Genomic DNA, 19,606 nt, shown 5'->3' on the forward strand with positions numbered 1-19,606 from the left:
ACACCGTGACCCACAGAGAGGATTTTCTTTTAACATGTGAGGGTGTGAAGAAAGGCCAGTTCACTGTGCTGCACTGGATTTTACTGGGTTCATATATAGCAATCACCAGAATATTCTCAGGTACAGTAATTAGCTCAATAAACTTTTGTTTCAGAACAAAAAACTATCTTTCTAAAAGTCAGCTTCAAAGATCCCTAGATTTTCTGGGGCTCCCTGACTTCTTCCTTTAGCTGCTTCTAAATATAAATGAATTTTAGAAAGAAGATTAAAAAAAAAACAAAACCACCATTACAAAAGAAAAGCTTAACTTTTAAGATCACCTGCTTTTACCCAGTGAACAGTCTAGTAACCTGAGTCCATACTTCACTTTCAAAAACTGACCACAGTTCAGGTAGATGTCTTTTAAAAAGTGCTATAAAAAACGAATAAAAGGCTCATTCCCTGTGTTGCTGTCCCACAGTCTGGGTGCTATGCTATGTGCTCTGTCTGATTGGATTTCCCAGCAAAAGGAAAGGGACATAACAAGAATGTAGTGATAAAAGTGATGTATTCACCTGGTCCACAATTCTTTGGAATCTCTCGCTGACTTCAGGTTAAGCTTTTGAGGGCAGTGAGAAAAACACTGGGAACCAGGAACAATTGAGCAGGAGAAAATAAGCCTCAGCTTTGCATTTGCTCTATTTGCCATGCAATGCAATGAGGCACTTGGGTCTATTACATCTTTCAGCTTTGTGTGTTATAAAGAGTGTGACGTACAAACCTTCTGTGTAAGATGGATTGTCATAATGCACCTCCATGAGGACGAACTGGGGGTCAGCTGCTGTGCCAATGGATAAGCCAACATGAGGAGGATAGGTGAAGCCCTGGAAATCAACACATGCATACAGAGTTAAGGTATTTTTTGTCACAGTTAAAAGTTAATTTGTTTTTTACAAATACAATGACTTTTTTTTTTTCAATGATACAGTCATATTAATGATAAATTAAGAGGTGATTTCTTTTTAAATTCTGAACATGGCATTGTGGTGTAACATATTTATTATATACTCGATGCACTAAATAACTAAGTCAATATAAAATAGTAGATCCTACACTTACTAGAGGATAAAGCCCTGAGAAAACTGGTCTGACGTCACCACTGACCCTGTTTGAAGTAAGAGGCTGGACCAGAAACTTCCTGAGGTTCTTTTCAACCTGCATTATCCTGTGATCTTATGATTATTTATCCTGTATTTATTGCTTGAGCAGAAAAGGAAAAATTCCATTTAAAATGTATAAATATTGCATCATCAAGCAGTTTGTCTGACAATAAAACCCTTATGAAGAGGTGAATCTACATCTTAAATGTTCCCAGTTTCTAAAAGCAGTAATTTCCAGGGAATACTGAGGTTGTACATAATTAGATTGTTTTTCCTGCACAAATCACTGTATTCTAAGTAAAATGATTTGAACAATAAAGGTGATCTTCACGGCTACATTTACATTAGCAAGCCATGTAGTGCAAAAGAAATAGCTCTGTACAGTGCAACAGCTTGTGCTGGACACACTGTTCCCAGATGATGCTCCCCTGGACAAGCTCTGTTCAGACCCCATGCACAGAACGCCATTTATTGTTGGGAGATGCTGGGTTCACCACGGCACTATCAGTTTAACTTCATCCCAAAGGGGGCTGTGCAAGTTCTCAAACCACTCATGATGATAAACAGAGTCTGGTAAGTGGAGATAACCAGGAGATTTACTTAAAACCTTGCTCCGGATTCAAACTGAAACACCAATATCTTCTAAGGGAACTCTTTACCAAATTCACTTTTATAGGAATTAATCTGCATCATTTTATATTATATAGCTAATATTTTAATATGCAATTTGAGATTCTAACTTTCTGAAATGTGCAATTTGAGATCCTATTCTTTTCTGATGCTTGATGGACATTTAATGAATTAACCATAGTATACAATAATAAATATTATCACCTCCATTTTACATAAAGGTAAATTGAAGTAAGTGAAGTGAGCACTCTGGGAAACCTGCATGTAACCCAGATCTGTCAGATTCCTCCCTACAGATCTTTAACAGTGGGATCATCCTTGCAAAAACCTCCATAGTGCTTGTCAAATGATAACTTATTTATGTGAGGTTTTTATTTCACTTAGATTAAGACAGTTGAAAGTACAAATACTAGGTCAGAGCATAGCTGATGGCAAAACTGCACAAAGCATACAGCAGGGATAATGCTCGTAGTGGATTAAACTTTTTTTCATGGGTCCATGTAGCAGCTCTATCTTCCTCACACTGCAGCACTTGAAGATGGTTTTGGACTGCAGGCTGGCAAATGAAGGCTCCAGAAACTACCATCACTCCAGTCCCTCTCTGTGCCCACACCATCGTTTGTGTGGGCACTAAGTGAATCAGGGGGCTAAAGAAGGGGTGGTATTCATTCGGCAGTAATGCTGCCTTATGTCAGATTAAAGCATTAACTGCAGCCAAAATTAACATATGAAATAAGCTGAAAACAGAGCCTGGGGTCAACTTGGCATCAGAGACTGTGTTTTCTTTAGATATGACCCATTGCCATGAGCAAAGTGGTCCTTGTGCTGGCTCTGCACCAACACAGGATCACTCCTACACTGAAATGATGTCTCTTTGGGCTGGGTAGGAAACTTCAGAATGGTATGCCTGAATGGGGAAACACTGTAACCAGGCCCTGGTGATGCACAAAACTAATTAAATCTACGCTTGACTTTGTCTGGAACATTTCTCCTCCATGTCTTTCATGCAGTCACCTACAGAGACTGCTTTTCTTTTTGGCATTCTCCACAGGTAGCAGATACTGGTCATTGCTGGAGGCAGTGTATCTCCATATCAGATGAGACAAGATGGTACAGGGACAGACTCCCATGCTCCCAAGCCATCTTTCTTTCCCTAAGGCATCAACTCTCTCTATACTATTTTCATTACTTGTAGCTTGTCACTCAGGATGACCATTGCATTTCATCCTTAAAAAGTTAACAAGAAGTTGAGGACTTACTGCTGAGGCATTTAGGTATTATGATTGTGTACCCTTGAAAACAGACAAAGTAATCGCTAATACACTAGGAAGAAGCTTCATGATGATACACACCCTCCTAAATCCCCATTGATGAACCTGTCAGAAAGCCATTCAGCCTACCTCTCCTCCAATGGCCCAAGCAAAAATGACAGTCTCACATGTGAGAAAAGAGTCTGGCATGTTGGGGTGGTAACACTCATGTCCGTAGTCCAGCACACTGTCGTTCAAATTGCTGCTGCACTGGTAGAGCAGGATATGGTGCACCAGATTCTCATGGCCTTTCTGGATCAATGGCTCAACCTGTCAATGTAAAAATGAAAAAGAGAAAGGAAAAGAAAGGGGGAAAGAGAGGGGGAAAGAGAAGGGGAAAGAGGGGGAAAGAAGGGGGAAAGGAAGGGGGAAAGAGAGGGGGAACGAGAGGGGAAATGAGAAAGAAGAAAAAGAGAAAGAAAAGAGAAAGGAAAAAAGAAAAAAAAGAGAAAAGAAAACGAAAGAAAAAAGAGAGAGGAGAAAAAAAAAGGAAAAAAACCCACATCTCAAATGTGATTATTTCAATGTACATATGCAGACCAAACTAAAAACTATATGGCACATTTATTTTAAAAGAGGAGGCTCGATGTTAGATTGTAGTTAGGTTGAGATGTTACTTCAGCATTCCGCAACCCCAAGTACTGAAAACTTCATTGCCCAAGTGCACCAGTGGGGGACAGGAAGAAAGTTTTGTGTCTTGATGAAACCTCTGTTGCCATCTGTCTTGTTCTCTCTTCTCCCACCCCAGTCTCCTCTTTCCCACTGGCACTTATTTTTCTCCCTGCCCAATCTTGTTTAGTGACATTCTGGCATGAAGGGGTATGAACCAGCTGAACGTCTGTTCAGCTAAACCAGCTTGGTATCTGAACTATTCACAACTTTTCATCCCTGCTTCTGCCTCTTTTGTACTATTTCAAACTAGAGCTGCCCATAGTTTCTATATATTTAGGGTGAGCCTGGAGGTATACCCCACATTACTCAGCAGCTCAAGGTGGACTTTCACATTTTTTTGACATCTACAAGAAATTAGAATTATTTTACAATCTGTTCAGTGGTAAAGACTTTATTAATATGAAGTCATTCCTAAGAGGTTGGGTGCTCCAGCCTGTTTATGGCAGTGATGAGCTGGAGGGCTCTCAGGGGAGCCCGGGTGCCCCCAGTATAATTTAACCACTGAACTTCAGGGGTGGCTGAAATTGTTTAATTCCCATGTAACAGTGTTCACTCTCTATTTGGATGGATGATGTTAAATCATCTCTGTCAGAGATGACATCCCTGGGGCAAACATGAATACTTCTGAAAAAAATTATTTTGTTTTTCAGAAAGATCATATTCCACAAAACATCAGCGTATAGAAAACAGTATTAAAATGAAAGGAGCTTCTCCCTTGCTTTTGCTTCCAAAGATTGCATCCAGTTCTATCATATCTACCATATCATATCAAGTTGAATAAGATAAACATTAATGTTTCCACAAGAAAAGTAAAGCTTTGGCAGTGCAAGTTTTAAGATGTAGGGTGCCATGCAATATTGCCTTTTAATATTAGGAAAGATACGGTCTTTTAAACAGGCAAAAACGTATGTACATTCCAAATTTGCATCCATTTGTTTTGCAAGCACATGAACCCCAGCTACCAGTGGACCAGAACAGGGTAAGCAAGAACAGTTTATTACATTATTAAAATATTGTCAGCACAATATTGTTACCAGAAATTTATTTCTCTGCACTTTGTTCAAACCACTAAACCAATTACAAAAGAGGAAGGGCAGGAAGAAGCAACCAGAGCCTGTGCATATCAAGGCCACCCTCGTTGATATGAATCTGCAAAATACCATTGAAGTTGGACTCTCAGGGAGTCCAGCTGCTGCTGAGTACCTGCATGTCTGTCCAAGAAGTGCACAACCCAAAACCACCCACTTCACTGTGCTTAGAAGTCAATGGAAGGATGCCAATTTACACGGATGCATCGAAGTTCTGTTCTCATGGCAAGACTGAAATATTTCACAAGAGGTCTTCTGTGCTGTTCTCAGTGATCCCTATTTCAGTTAGTGTTACCATCATCATGAATTACCGTACTGTGAAGTAAAAGGTATTTATGAAGGAGATAAGAGTCAGTTTTCCCATCAGATAATAATTTATTCCCAAATATATCAGACTGACTGGCAAAGATTCAGAAATCCATTTCAGCTTGATCTTGTGTCTTCCCTCTGCTCTGTCATATACCTGCATATTTATCCAAACACTGCAGAACCAAAACACACTCATATCGTGGCAGCTTGTACATTAAATAGCAGTATACATCTCAAGAATTCTGAAGCTGCACATAATGTAGAGGTTAGTCAGAGAAACAGTTATGGGAATATTATCCCTGTATCTACCAAGAAAGAAAAGAGTATTTTTGTCCCAACATGTGATAGTTCTGCCTGCTGCTACAAGACCCCAGCACCTGCTGTGCTTACAATCACTACTTCAAAACCAACTTCCCCTCAAAACGATGGGACATCACCAAAATTAGAAACTCACATCCTGTCATCAGTTTTTAATGTCAGTTACCTAAACAATAACGGCACTTCAAAAAGTAGCTTTGTTCAGTTTTCTTTAATGAAGAAAAGAAAAAAAAATACTAGGATAAACCCATCAGCATCTTTCTGATGCATCTCGTAGGACAACTTATATTCTTCAGATGCACAAATAAATAATGAAAAGCAGCAGCAAAGTTACACTTTTTACACATTTTTATTACAGCTTGGTTAAAGAGGTGCCACCTCTCTCTCTCCCCTTCTGAACAAATAGAGAAAAAAAGAATCTATTAGGATTGGTCAAAAATCTGTTAACAAAAATCTTAGGCAAATCTCATTAATCACAAATTGTTCGTTTCCCAGAAATGTATGGAAATATTTCAATGGGCAGCTCCCTAAGGCTCACAGCATCATTTCTGATTGAAACAAGAGAAGGAAGAGGAACAGACCCCCTAGACACACAGGGCTCCCTTTTCCTGATCCAATGAATAGCTAACTGTATTTACGTACTAGAATACCTTCAGCAGAAAAGAAAATTAAATCTTATTCTCTACTGTAGCAATTAGGTACAGCAGGGATTTAAACATGCCATTCTACATCCCAGGTGAGTGCTGCCCTATTTACTCAGCCATTTGTTATTTTAGCTTATAGAAAAAGTCACTTATTTAGGCTGCTTCCCTCTTCCTCTCTCGCTTTCCACAAAGAGCATCTGTAAAGCTTAGTTTGCTCCAAGCCGAAAAGAGATTCCAAAACCTCATTTTTTTTCAAGTAAACAAAATTCTTGTTTTCTGGCCAGACTTACAAACAATGATGAACAATGACTGAGTTTCTCAAACATGGGGCCAAATTCAGCAAATCCCTAATGCATTTAAAAGGCCACATGAGTAGTCTCAGGTATAAAATTAGTTGCTAGAGCAGGTATCTACAATTAAGTATCTACATCAGGGTGGCTTGGTTTCCAGAATACTTGTAACCTCAGTGAATGCTAATGCAGTTTGCAGGGTTCATCTCCTGCAAGGTTCTTCCTATTTTAACAGATCGTTATGCCTTGATCCATGACTATAGGCATTCATTTGTAAAATGTGGACTTTTTAACGCACACATTCAAAGTTTCAATTCTTTTGAATTTTTATGAATAGAGTTTTGGTTCTTTCATAGTCTTTGTCCCCAAATCACACAACTGAAAGCTAAACTAAGCTAAGGTTTAGTTTTGCAAGTCTCTAGTCACAATAATAATGGACCAACCCTGAAAAGTCACCTTGACTGTCTTGTTAATTTGTCTCAGGAAGTAGTGCAACTTTTAGTATACTTATAAGAAGATAAAAGACTGTGGTAAGTTAAGACAAAGGAGAGACATACAGGGAAAAAAAGTGATAAAAGTAGGCATAGTACATAACAGTCAATAAACTCTGCAGATTTATGTGAACAATTCCTTTTAATGTGGATTTTATTTATACATAGACTTGCTTACTCTGTTCTCGTAGTGTAAGGGAACTCTCAAATGATACCTTCAGCCACCAATAACTGAGTAATTTAGATGGGTTGCAGTGAAAATAGGAATCTGTCTTTCACTTGCAATAATTATGAGGAAACACATAATGAACTTCGAAACACAGTTCATTCTCCTTTCCTTGCTAATTCCTACCCACCTCTTGTTAGACAAGGGAGTCAAAAAAAAAGGTGAAAGAAGACTGAAGGGGAATATGCACGTAACTACCTATTTTCCCCATTTTACCTCATTCTTTGAGGCTCATCTGTGGTGTTTTCACTGCTGCTGACATGCAGGGAAGACCCAGCTGTCAGGGTTCATCTCTTTGCAGTGTTATGAATAAGCCTGCAGAGATACTGCACCACCGGGGCACCTCAGTGACTTCTTCCCCTGCAGGCAAAGTGCATTTTCTGCTTGACATTTCCTAACTGCCAGAGGCTCAGAGAACAAAAGTCCTATATCCACCCTACATGAAAGTGCCAAAAGCGTTTGGGACTGCAGAAAATAAGTGCGTGCAACAAGACACAATCCTTCCCGCTTTTCATGAAACCTGCAGAAAGAAGCCCCTGGTTTTTTATTCATGATGATTTACTTACTGCATCCTCTCTACCTTTCTTGAAAGCTTGGATGAAAGATCTTTCTAACTGAGCACACTGACATATATGAACCTATCTAACTCCTACTAACAGAAGTAAAAAATAACAGGTGCACTATAATCCTCCACCACAGCAGATCAGGGTTTCCAAAGGAGGTATTTTAAATACACCGCAATCAAATGCAAAATGAAGACACTACCACCTGCAACCAAAGGTATGGGTTAAGGTCATGGTGTCTGGCTAGCATGATCTGTACTCATCGTGCAGGTTGAGAGGTTTTACAGAGCTCCTTTCATCATACTGAATATCTTAGCTCTTCTAAAAATACTGACTTTCAAAGAATAAAAAATAACAAATTTTCACTTTATCATCAAGTTAACACAGATAAGACATGAGCTTTCCACCTGTGAATCTAACAAAAGCCCTATTCTAGTCAAGAAGCTGACATCACATGAACAAAGAAAATGCTTACATCTGCCAGTGCCAGGTTACTAAGTTTCCGTTTTTCTTCCTCTTTTCTCTATTTCCTATTATCCCTTTACCTATTGCACAAACTGAACATACCACATGTCATTGTTCCTTAAAAAAACAAGACAAAATTGTAACATAATAGAGCCCTGCATCTCAAGCTGTCAATAAGCAGGGTCAAGATACTAAGTATGATGTATTAAATAGGGTGAAAATGCAAATGGCTCAAAGGGTCCAAGAAGTCACATTCCCTACAATGGAAAAAAAAACCTCCATAAACCTAGAAGTCTTTCTTGCTTATTTTTGGTTTTCTCCCTTTTTATTTACTTTGCTTTCTTTGATGTTAACAGCTGTGGTTTGTTCATGCCTGCTTATGCAAACAATGAAAGTTCATAAACTATATCCATAGTCTCCCCATAGTGTCCCTGTTAAAAAATACAGCCCACTGAATGACAGAAAACCAAAAGCTGAGTTTATTTTATATATGAAAATGGCAAGAAGTTTTTGGCCTTGTTGCAGTGATGCTTCCACACTGAAATGTCATAGAAAAATGTGATTTTATTTTTTCTGGCTCAAAAGATACCTTCAACTTTATCTTACATTTTAAAGACACTGTGGAATAGTGTATTGCCATATAACTGAATAAAGCCACAGCCCTACACAACACTTCATGTATGGAGCCCATGGTGACACAGGGAAAAAACATTATTCTAGTGTCTCAAAACTGAGAGTACAAATCTGACACAAAATTTTTGTCTTGGCTCTGCTGCATCTAACAGAGTTTCTAGCTTCTGGTTGGTAATTTCATTTATATGAGCTTGCTGTGACTCTGATTAACTCAGACCAAAAAGTGATGGTGGTGAAACTGAGTACTGGCTGACTTTACTTGAGAGAAATTTTGTAGCAGAAGACTGAGTTATAGGGTTTCTGCTTTCTATACATATCCTCAGGAAGAGCTGTCTTTGTACTTCCTTCACAAGTATGTACCACGTACATACATTGAAATATTTGTCTGACAGAAAAGTTGTTGAAAGGTAGATGTGATGTCTTCTTATTAGCATTATCAAAACTTCTGATTTTTTTTGCTTTTCAGAAGTGCAGTTGTGGCATGAACAAATATTTATCTAACACATCTTGTTTACTGGTTTAGATTTTTCTCCAGAAAAGCAAATATTTAGAATACTTGGCTTAATAAAGTTGGAACTTTTCCAGCAAAAAACTCCATGTATTTTAGAAAAAAACTCAGTAATAATATGGTCTGTCATAAAAGTTCTGAAAGAAAAACACCTTGTTCGCTATCTAACTTTGCTTCTTGCACACAACCCAGAGGTGTGCCGAGTAAAAACTCAAGAGCTGGAAATATGTCTCTGAGCTGGGGTAGATGTTTAAGTCCATGACTCCGGGTCAGACTAGGATTTGAACCCTAACAACCTAACAGCTATCTTGTGTCAGTAGAAAAGCCTGCCTAGGCCAGCATCACATCTGGAACACTAATCTGCTGCAGACTTTCAACCCGGAGTTCATGCATTCTGGGGTCAGGCAGGGACCACCCTCACAGCATCACCATCCCACCCTGCCTGTCAGAAAGCACTAAATTCATGCCGTGGAATAGGTAGAGCTGAACGAGGTACCTCCAACGCTCAACCAGCTGCAATCTAGCATGGACTAGAGGCCGTAATCTATCCTGAGATCAGCAGTACCGCTTGCATGTATACAGCTATGTGCCCATTTCAGTTTTCCTCACTGCACAATCCGAATCCTAAATTCAGCCATCATTACTAACAAAGCCCTTTGAATCACACTCTGTCTTGAGTGCTTCTGAATTTACACTGTGCCACTTACTTAGAAAGGCGTATATTTTGGTGAGTGAATTGCAGGAGGCAGAGCAAAGATGCTGTTTCTGGTTCACTGATGGTAATCCATGTACAGCAAGGATCATTACTGCTTAACTTGAATTGTCCTTCAAATATAAAAATGCTCACCCAAATTATTATCATACACATGTTTTCACATCTTCCAGCTGGAGGAAAATACAACCTGTGTAGTCAGTGACATACTTTGTTTCTCCTATGTTAATAAAACAAGAGATGGGGATGAGAAAAAGGCCCAGGCGACAGCAACCATCTCATCTCCACCCCCAATCTCATAATGTGGTTAGTTAAGATTTCCTTGGAGGACTGAAGTTTTCCAGACCAAAAACTAGAGGTTCCATACAACTTAAGCATTGAATTTTGCATGATTCACCTTTAATATGTGTGGAGGCTGGGAGGTTTTTTTGGTTTTTTATTTGTTGTTTTGGTTTTGTTGTTGTGTTTGTGGTTTTTTTTTTTAACAAGGCAAGATTCAATACAGGATATAATCCCAAACTGAAAGTGCTGGCTTATTTATTTAAGCTGTATTGCTGGTATTTGCATTTAACTGGGTTTGGGTATACTTTAAAACATATAACAAAAATTCTAATATCACTGTGGAGAAAAAGTCCTTACCACATGAATGGAAAACCTTATTCAAAGCACAGATATTTCCTGCTCTTGGCGTAAAGAATGAAGTATTTGTTTACTCAGTGACTGAGCTGTTCAGCGAAGGCTCTTATTTAAGTTTTATTAGTATACCGCCTTAAGAAGTAATTACCATACCTCCATTTTAAGCTGCAGAATTTTATTGGAAAAAAATATGTACTCTCAGGTAAAAGTTACCATTGCTGTCCTGTTAGCTTGGAGAGGAGGCTATATATCTAAATTCATACAAACCATTCTACCCCAATATACCAGTGCTAATGATTACACTGTACATCCAGAATTTCTATAGGTCAATGTGCAGAAGAACTTAAATATTTTAATCAGGAAAGAAGACTCAACACAATAACCAATAAAAACAATTTAAAAATGAGAATTAGAGATGGATTTAGGTCTTGTTCTCTCTGCCATCAAGTCCGTTCCTAAACTCTTATTCCTAATGAATTGTCTGGAACTCTGCCATTCAAAAAGAGTTTCAGACTGCAAAGGCATGCAGTAATTTAGGCTAAATCTAAAAGAAGTGTACCTCAAAGAAATGTTCATAAAACATTGTTTCTGCCTGACGTACGTCCGAAGATTTAAGATAATGCATTTAGTAACAGTTAAAAAGTATAACCCTGAGGAGCAATCTGATAAAAAGCTCAGGTCAAGAAAAAACATGTTTCATTCAGCTACGCTTCCTGGCAATACACTCATTGCACTCCTAAGCAGCAGAAACATCAGCAAAGTGGTTGCGGTATTTTGTACGGCCATAGTCTCTCAGCGCAGTTGACACACTCCAGGCAGAATTAATTGGCAATTAATCAGCAACATCATTACTTTCTTGTGAAAATAATATCATAATAAAGTAATATGTAACCAAATATGTTTCAGATCTAAAGCCAAAATGGGTAGTCTATAAAGAGTTTATATTTATTCAAGAGGAACATGTAATTTGAATAGTATAAATAATAAAGTCAGTGAAGGTACTCCCTTTTGCTCATGAAATCACCATTCATGCATAGGGATGTCTGTCTGTTTCTGTCGGATGGCAATGAAAGAGGTTTTAATTCTATTGTAGAACTGTAAAGTGTTCCCTTTGATTGTGTAGCTTAATAACATTATACTTGTTCTCCTCCTGCTTGGGAGTGAACACACAGCTTTGCTCAAAGACAGAACATGAGAATTTACAGTGTGTCCATTTCTTGTTTTACACATACTGGGGTATACTGTTAGGAAACATGCTTTCTGACAAGAAAATGCTGACTTATGCGAAAGACTACTGAAACAGAAAACACATGAGAAAAACCTTAGACATCTGATACTGAGCTTCTACAGGAGTCACCACCCTGGATGCTCTGGCACCTAAAGTTTGCTGAAGGGAAAGTATAGGATAAAATGAGCACCAGGGTCATGATTTTGTCACGACACAGCCTCCTGAGTCAGCAGAACAAATCTCAGGAATGACTGCTCATAACCCTCTAAAAATTTATATTTACAGGGTTAACATACAAATATGAGATGAGTTACAAAATAAATGCGGTTAGGTAACACCTACATAAATACTAAGATTGCCATATTTTCTCACACTGAGCCAGGTCCTGGTAGCCTTGTGTAGGGCTCCAGCACCCCTCAACAGCACCATGAGGTCACATAAGAAGGGTCATTTTCAGATTACTTGGTTCTTTTGAAGTCATTTGAGAATACTGCATTAAAATTTTACTGTATTAATTCTCTAGAAACCAAAACTGTAATTGGCACTTCATAAAACAGAGACATTGTTCTAGTCCAAGCAACTCAAGAGACAGTAATGGAAAGGTCACTGAAATGAGAGGATGGAGAGACTGAAGAGCACTAGTTAGCCTTTTATAATAATTTGCTTCAGTACATGTTTTCTCAAGTTAGGGTGGTTTTTTTGTATGTATTTTAGTTAGATCCAAGTTCTAAATAATTTTCATATTAGGTAAAACTTCATTTCAGTCTCGATGCAAAGAGAAACTATTCATCATCTACCTGTGGTTCATTTATCATCTGTGTGGATTTTGATGTTATGTATGCTATGCATGGACATGGTGGAGTGATATTATCTGACCATTGCCTATTTTCCCACTGTTATTAATGTTTGTTGTTTCTAGTTTACCCTGGGAGTCAATGAATCTATTCTTTGGACACAGCTGCAACTACTGTGACTTGGAAGTGGAAGCAGAGATAGAGAAGGTGCCATAACATCATTCCCTGAAAAATAACTTCAGTAGTTAATGGTGGAGTTGCAGAGTGAGAGGTCAGTACTAAGGCGAGAAACACTTTAAACAAATCAGAAATTGAATTTCTTCTCCGTTTAAATGACATTGGAGCAATTAAGTGTGGCTGTATAGAATTGCTTAAGATGCTGCTACTTGTCTGAATGAGAATGTTGATCTTAAGAAGCAATGTCAAGATGCTAGTAGGACCAAGGTAGATCTGTTCTGTGATCCATCCAGACACTCACTTCACACGATGCAAGCCCCATCAAGCCAGATTTTACTACCTATGAACCTGGTGTTCTGGTGTTTGCACAGAAGATGCTTTATAATTGCCTGTCTAAGGCCCAGCTCTGCTCAGGAATATTTTATTGCCTGCTATGATAAGAAGTGCTAGCGGCTGGCTGCAAAAAATTCTTGGACACGCTCTTCCTATCTTTTCAGTGCACTACATAACCACAGACTTACTTTAAAACCATATACAAAGCTAAGGGTAAGAAGAAACAGAGACATGGTACAAGGCAAAATGGGGTTAATCAATAGCAATCGTCTCCTGAAGATCAACCCACAAATAATCTCAGAACTGGGAGGTGAAACTCAGAGTGTTTCACAAAAATTGTACCCTCCCCCTCTCCATGCTCACCGTTGGTTGTATTTTAAGTTAAGGCTCCTGTCATCTAACACTTGTATGTAACCAGAAATTGCATAACTTCTGACTTTCATTTTCACATGAAATATTTATTTTCCAATCATGTGCCAGCATAGTCAATACAATGCTACAATGGATGGATGTTGTTTTAATTTAAAAAAGAAAAATCAAAGGAGCTGGATTAAATTAACTAGATGTTCATGTTTGCTGATGACAGAAGTGGATTATTTTTGCATACTAAGTATGGAATAAATAATGCAGCAATAGCTGCATAATTTAAGCATTCCTCTTGTAAAGATGTATAAGTGAAATGAAAGAAGACTACCGCAAAATGAGAATATGTTCCACTAAGAAATGTAAAGTTTGCTGTGACAGTAAAATCTGTGGTCATACGTAGTTTCATCTTTGATCACAAAATGAAGTAATATATGAAAATGTTTTGCATATGAAATAGTTCAGCAGAATATAGAGAAGACAGTATTTCTTATTTTCCTGATACAGTTGCTTGGGAAACTTCTAATTTCCAGCCAGTTCAGTTAGACGATTCTTTAACACTGCAAAGCCTAATGGGCCAATTCAGGCTTGCACTGAAGAGACAGCCCTCCAGATCAAAGGGCAGATAGCTTACAAGCTCTGCAGCATAAGATGATCGTTTGGTTGCCAATCTAATTTACCAAGGCTGAAATTGCTTTGTGGGGGAACATACAGGAAAATACAGAACATTTGTTTATGTCGGGTTGCACGGTGCAATTTGCTAGAGTCGTCACATTTAGCAAAACGTAAACGTTCAAGCCAGAGAACAACAAGCAGTTACTGTCTGGTCTCACTCAAGTTAAAAATCAGTGCCCTCATTTAGATACTGAAGGCTACAAGCTGCCCTTCTGGCTTTCAATCAATCAGTCTCTTAAACTGGAGTCTCTTTGTATTTTCACACTGGGGTCTTTGGTATTACCAAGGCATTCCACTGTCATAAAGCAGAGTTACCCTTGGCAACAAGGTTTTTTTGGAGTTTTTACTTCCTTATCAGAGATTGCCCCTGAAACTGAACATGAAGATTAACTAGCAGCTGCTGGTGTGCTTTAATACAGGCTTTTCTTTAATTGAAAAGAGGCTCCCTTTTCTAAGGAGAGCAACAATGGAAAACTTTGCTGCTTCTATAAAGATATGCCCAATGTAATGCTTCTCAGCTAATGCTAAATAATTAAGTTTTTTCTGGTGATATGCTTGGCCTGTTTTCACTAGTCACATAATAAGTTCAGTGACAAAAAATTACACCAGAATGTGGTTGAGAAAAATCCATTTTTCCTAAGGGCAAATTAAAACAAACAAACAAAAAAGTACAGTTTTGTGATTTTTTTCCCCCATCACAATCTCTTCTCTCCCCTGACCATTTTTGTGGGACATGTCCCCTCATTCATTCATCTGAGAGCTACATATCTAATACAGGCTAGTTATCTGGGTTCTTCTGTCTGCCAATGGAGAGAACGATTGAACCATACCGGGGATGCTTGAGCTCACGTATTTCAGACACCTTCCCTGGGATGACACAAACAGCTGGTTTTGCCTCTGTAAGGTCATTTAAGCAGCTGCCTCAGACCTGTAGATAAGTCAAACTAGATGAGAGGAAGCCCATCTTCATTGTTGGAAATCTACTGTCTATAATATGTTGCCTGAGTTTAGTTTAGTATTCACGAGGTATACTTAAGAGATACTGAATTTTGACCACGCAGCCTAATCCCTCGGATGGGGCTTCTTCCCTGTTTCAGCAGCACTAAACCTGCTTGCTCCATTCTCATAAGTGGGTTCAGTAAGAAAGGAGTACTTTATACAGGAAACTGGACATTTAAGAGCTTACAAAATGCAACCTACTATCCTCCTTTCCAATGCCAAACACCGTCTAAAACTGGGCATCCTGTTAAAAAATTTCTCTTGCAGAATCTGAGGGATTTTATGCTCCTGAGCACAGCTGCATCGCAACCTTTCTGCCGGTGTTTCTCTGACTATACTAGTTTCAAAATATCCCAAAAAGTTTGGAACTATAGGAAAATGAGTAATTATTGTCAAAAAGACATGTAGGTACAGCTAAATGACCCTACTACCCAATTGCATTCCTTATTTTACATAAACTGGTTTTCTGACTCTTAACTGTAAAATTTTATGTCCGACATGTTTTTGTCTATGGGATTATTACTACTGAAGCCCATGGAACTAATTTCCCTGAGGAAAACACAGTATATTTCAAAGAAATTAAGAAAATATAGAGGGGAAAATTTACAGATGTTGAAACTAGCACAGACATGCTATACATTAAAGCTGAAAAGCTTCACACAAATCGATTATGGCACTTCTGGCATGCAGAATATACATACCATTCCTTCACCAGTATATACTGTAAATTTTCAGAAGTTTACACACAGCATTAAACAATTTCTCAGGTGTAGTGGGAGACCACAGGTATAGAGAATGCACAGAAAATCTAGAGACAGTAAAGGAAATACTGTATCTTAAGGCTTTTAATTGCAACAGAAAAAACAGCAGTGGGGCACATGGAAGACCTGTGGTTAATGTGAGGCCAAAGCAATGAATCTTTACCAGATACAGTTAATTAATAAGAAATACAATCAAATTAAACTAACAGAAGACATGGAGTATTGAAACCTAAGCTAAAGACAGTAATTAAAAAAACCTGTATCTGTAGAACCACAAGTAGAAAAAGCAGTAACAACAAACTTTGAACATAAAGTAAAAGCTGTATTTACTAAAATACTGAGAAGCGTTTCTCATGACTGTGAAACAAATTTTCACTTTCATGCTGCTGGTAAACATTTGCATGATGCCAGCTCACAGAAAGCAACCATTAAATTCAGCAAATAGGCAGAAAAACACAATCATCAACAGTCTTACAAACTGTCAAAGCAGAGACATGTCAGCACACATATATCTGCACACATTGAAAATCATGAAAACCCAACATCTCGACGGTACAAGAATGAAAAGATTTCAGAAGCTCCAGTGTACTGCCACTGAATAACTACTTTTTTTTTTTTTAAAATGGAATACGCAATATGAAAGAGACTTTTAAAAGTTTACATGATTTACAAGAGGAAGAGTGCTGCAAAGACTCCCTGTGTCAGCATGTGCTCCTCTGGGTAGGCACCTTTGGCCCTGCTAGTCCCCGCTCCCAGCCCTGGCGTGGAGGTGACTCTGCCTCCAAGGGCTCTCCACACCCAAGGAGCTGCCCTCAGCCTGGCCTCAGCAGGGAGACAGAAACCTTTTCAACGCAGAGGTCAGTGCATGGAGATGCCTGTGTATCTACTCTACCAGTGGGTCCCTCCCTCCCTCCCTCTGAGATGTCCTGCTGGAGCGGAGGTCCTGCCCCAGGTGCAGTCAGTGAAAACAGAGAAATTTCTTTAGGGATGTGATTAAAAGGCATATTCAGGACCAGTCAGAATAACAATATTTACAGAGAACTGAGAAATCCTAGCAAGAAATGACCTTAAACCCATCTTCGGAAAGTCTGGGCTAATAAGTGGAAAGCTTTTTTTCTAAGAAAGCTGCTTCTGAGAAAGCTCACAGCTAATTTACGCATGTGAGAAAAGTAAAAATCCCTTGAGTAACAAGCCTGAGGCACATACCACCACCTGAAGCTCAAAGCAGCAAAACAGGCCAATGCACACATTGCTGCAGGAGCAGTTTGCAGACAGGCAGCAATGTGCACTCCGCCAATGAGAACAGCCAGGGTCCATCACCCCAGAACCACTGCGGAGCCATCCTGCAAACAGCTGACTCAAATTAAAACAGTTGCCTGCTATTACCTCCAAGCAATCCCTTTCACCTGTTCTGCACATTGTTATTTTCAAAATTGATCTATTACCCTGATAACTGGTTCTGCTAACAAGAAAAAATAGAAAAAAAAAAAAAATGTGAGGGAAAACCTATAGAAGATTAAAAAATTTTCAAGCAACCACCATTCAGCCAGGTAAGACAGCTTGAAGCTGAGGAGTGATGTGTTCCATCAGTCACAAAACCAGTTCAGTGCCTGGTATTGTTTGGAATCTGTGTAACTCTTATCACTATTATGCCCAGCTATTGAGAAATCATCTTATTTTGTTTTATTTCTTAGCAGGCATAATGAGTTATTTCTCCAGGAGTTCCCAGAGGCATCAGAGAAAATCTCATAACAGAAGGCATTGTAGGGACATGTAGGAAGACACAATCTCTTCCCTAGGGAAGAAGTTGCAAGACATAAGAAACAAAGGAAGATTAAACAGAGAAGTCCTAACCCTGGCTGGGTGCCCCGTTATCGCAGTGAAGCCCTGTTCTCCATTGGTAAGTGCAGCTTAAGGAGAAATTACTTATCCATGGCCCCATTCTAACTATGAGATGAACACAAGATTACAATCTTATCTCTTGCACAATTTACATGTCATGTAGTGCAGCTTGATCAAGAACAGTCAATGAAAATATGCTGTTTCTCATTACCTGAGGTTCTTGGAAAGTAGCATGAATATTATGTGAAGAGAAAGAAAAGACATAAGGTTTTACATAATTTACCTTTGACATATTTTGAGATCTCTTACGCTAGTTATTTCTTTATCTTGTGCTAACAGAAGAACCCAGACCTTGCAATCACTACCATTAAAAAAACCCTTTGATTCACTTCAAATCAAAAGCTTGCTCATGCAAGCAATCAGGTGGACGACTGTACGAAAGTGACCAGGAAGGCAAAGAGAGCATATTGGGACATCTGCAAAAAATGTTTCTCATTGCCGAGAGAGTAATTCAATTATGGTGGGCTTTTTTTCCCATCAGAAGAAAAAGCATGGAAAAGAATGTGTTCTGGACATCCTCTCTATTCAGCATCAGAAAGTTTTTATTCGTACAAGCACCCGTCTGCTCCCATGGGCCATTGGCCTGTTTCCACCTGGGGATTTCTGTTGTGCTCCCTATGCACACCCTCCTGGTGATTTCACCTAAAGGGATTCACCTCACGAGTCCCACGTCTGCTCCATGGTAGTAACCACACGAAAGCAAGCAAGAATAACTTCAAGATTCACTTCAGAAGCATGCTTCTCATCCAAACTAAAACACTACTGTAGATGCACCCTAAGACCAAGCGCTATCACTTACCCAGCTGTTGCACCACTAGATTGTATATATGAAACTTATTTGTAAATGCTTTGAACATGTTCTGCCTGACAACGTATAGTTACACTTTTTTCAAAATAACTCATGGTCAATGGAAGTTAAAAAGTCCTTTTTAATTCAGAGTCTGGATTCACAATCTGGCATTCATTAACCAGAGGTGATTAAAACTCTTGGTCTCTACCTTTAATGATAGGTCTAATTTTTTCACAGTTTCCTTCATTAAAATACTATGCTTTCCTGATGAAATGGATATTTTAAAAAATACGTTATTATAAAATGCTCAGAGCAATTTTCAAGAAGACAGGAATAACAGAGAACAGCTGAACAGCATGAAAAAAATTCTTATTGTGGCTGTTGCACCTACTTGAGACTCCAGGTCACCAGCAGATTTACACATATGCACAGCTAAGCACACACTTCCATGGTGTTGATGGCACACATCATCCAACAAGAGCTTAACTGCACTTCAGTGCTCCACAAAATCATACAGGACAGAAATGGGCAAACACAGCTCACATGTACACTAGTTAAATAGAATGAATTATAGCAGAGATGAATTTGTACCATTTTCTAAATGCTTTTTTTTTTTCTGTCTGTAAAAGTGAGAAGCGTAGGTTTGTATGAAAATGGTGCTACAGAAGGCATCCAGAATCAATAATTACATAAGTATTTAACTAACAAACACAGACTTTGATCAGGCCAAGTAATTCATCTATCCTCCCCTTTGTGAAATTCAATCTTTGTTTGCATAGCTAATTTCCTCCTGAGTAGCCATAAGCCCCATCCTTTGTGTATCAGTAGGCTTCAGGCAATGTTTAATCAGTTTGCAAGAGTGCATAGATACAATTCCACAACAGCCCTCTATGTGTCATCTACAAAAGTCACATATATGAAAATATAAATTGTGCTCCTAAAAAGAAATG

The 19,606-nt window shown here is 38.7% G+C and overlaps 1 protein-coding gene across 1 annotated transcript in view; it reads right to left on the bottom strand.

Moving 5' to 3' along the window:
- The window catches only part of MOXD1 (monooxygenase DBH like 1), a 51,479-nt gene that overhangs the window by 15,856 nt on the left and 16,017 nt on the right, over positions 1–19,606 (bottom strand). The window contains exons 5-6 of the mRNA XM_027795929.2: positions 3,170–3,349; positions 761–863 (exon numbers count right to left, since the gene is read on the bottom strand). Of these exons, the coding sequence (XP_027651730.2) occupies positions 761–863; positions 3,170–3,349 (283 nt within the window). The remainder of the gene's footprint in view (positions 1–760; positions 864–3,169; positions 3,350–19,606) is intronic.

Source organism: Falco peregrinus, chromosome 7, assembly GCF_023634155.1.
Source record: "Falco peregrinus isolate bFalPer1 chromosome 7, bFalPer1.pri, whole genome shotgun sequence".
Lineage (NCBI taxonomy): Eukaryota > Metazoa > Chordata > Aves > Falconiformes > Falconidae > Falco > Falco peregrinus.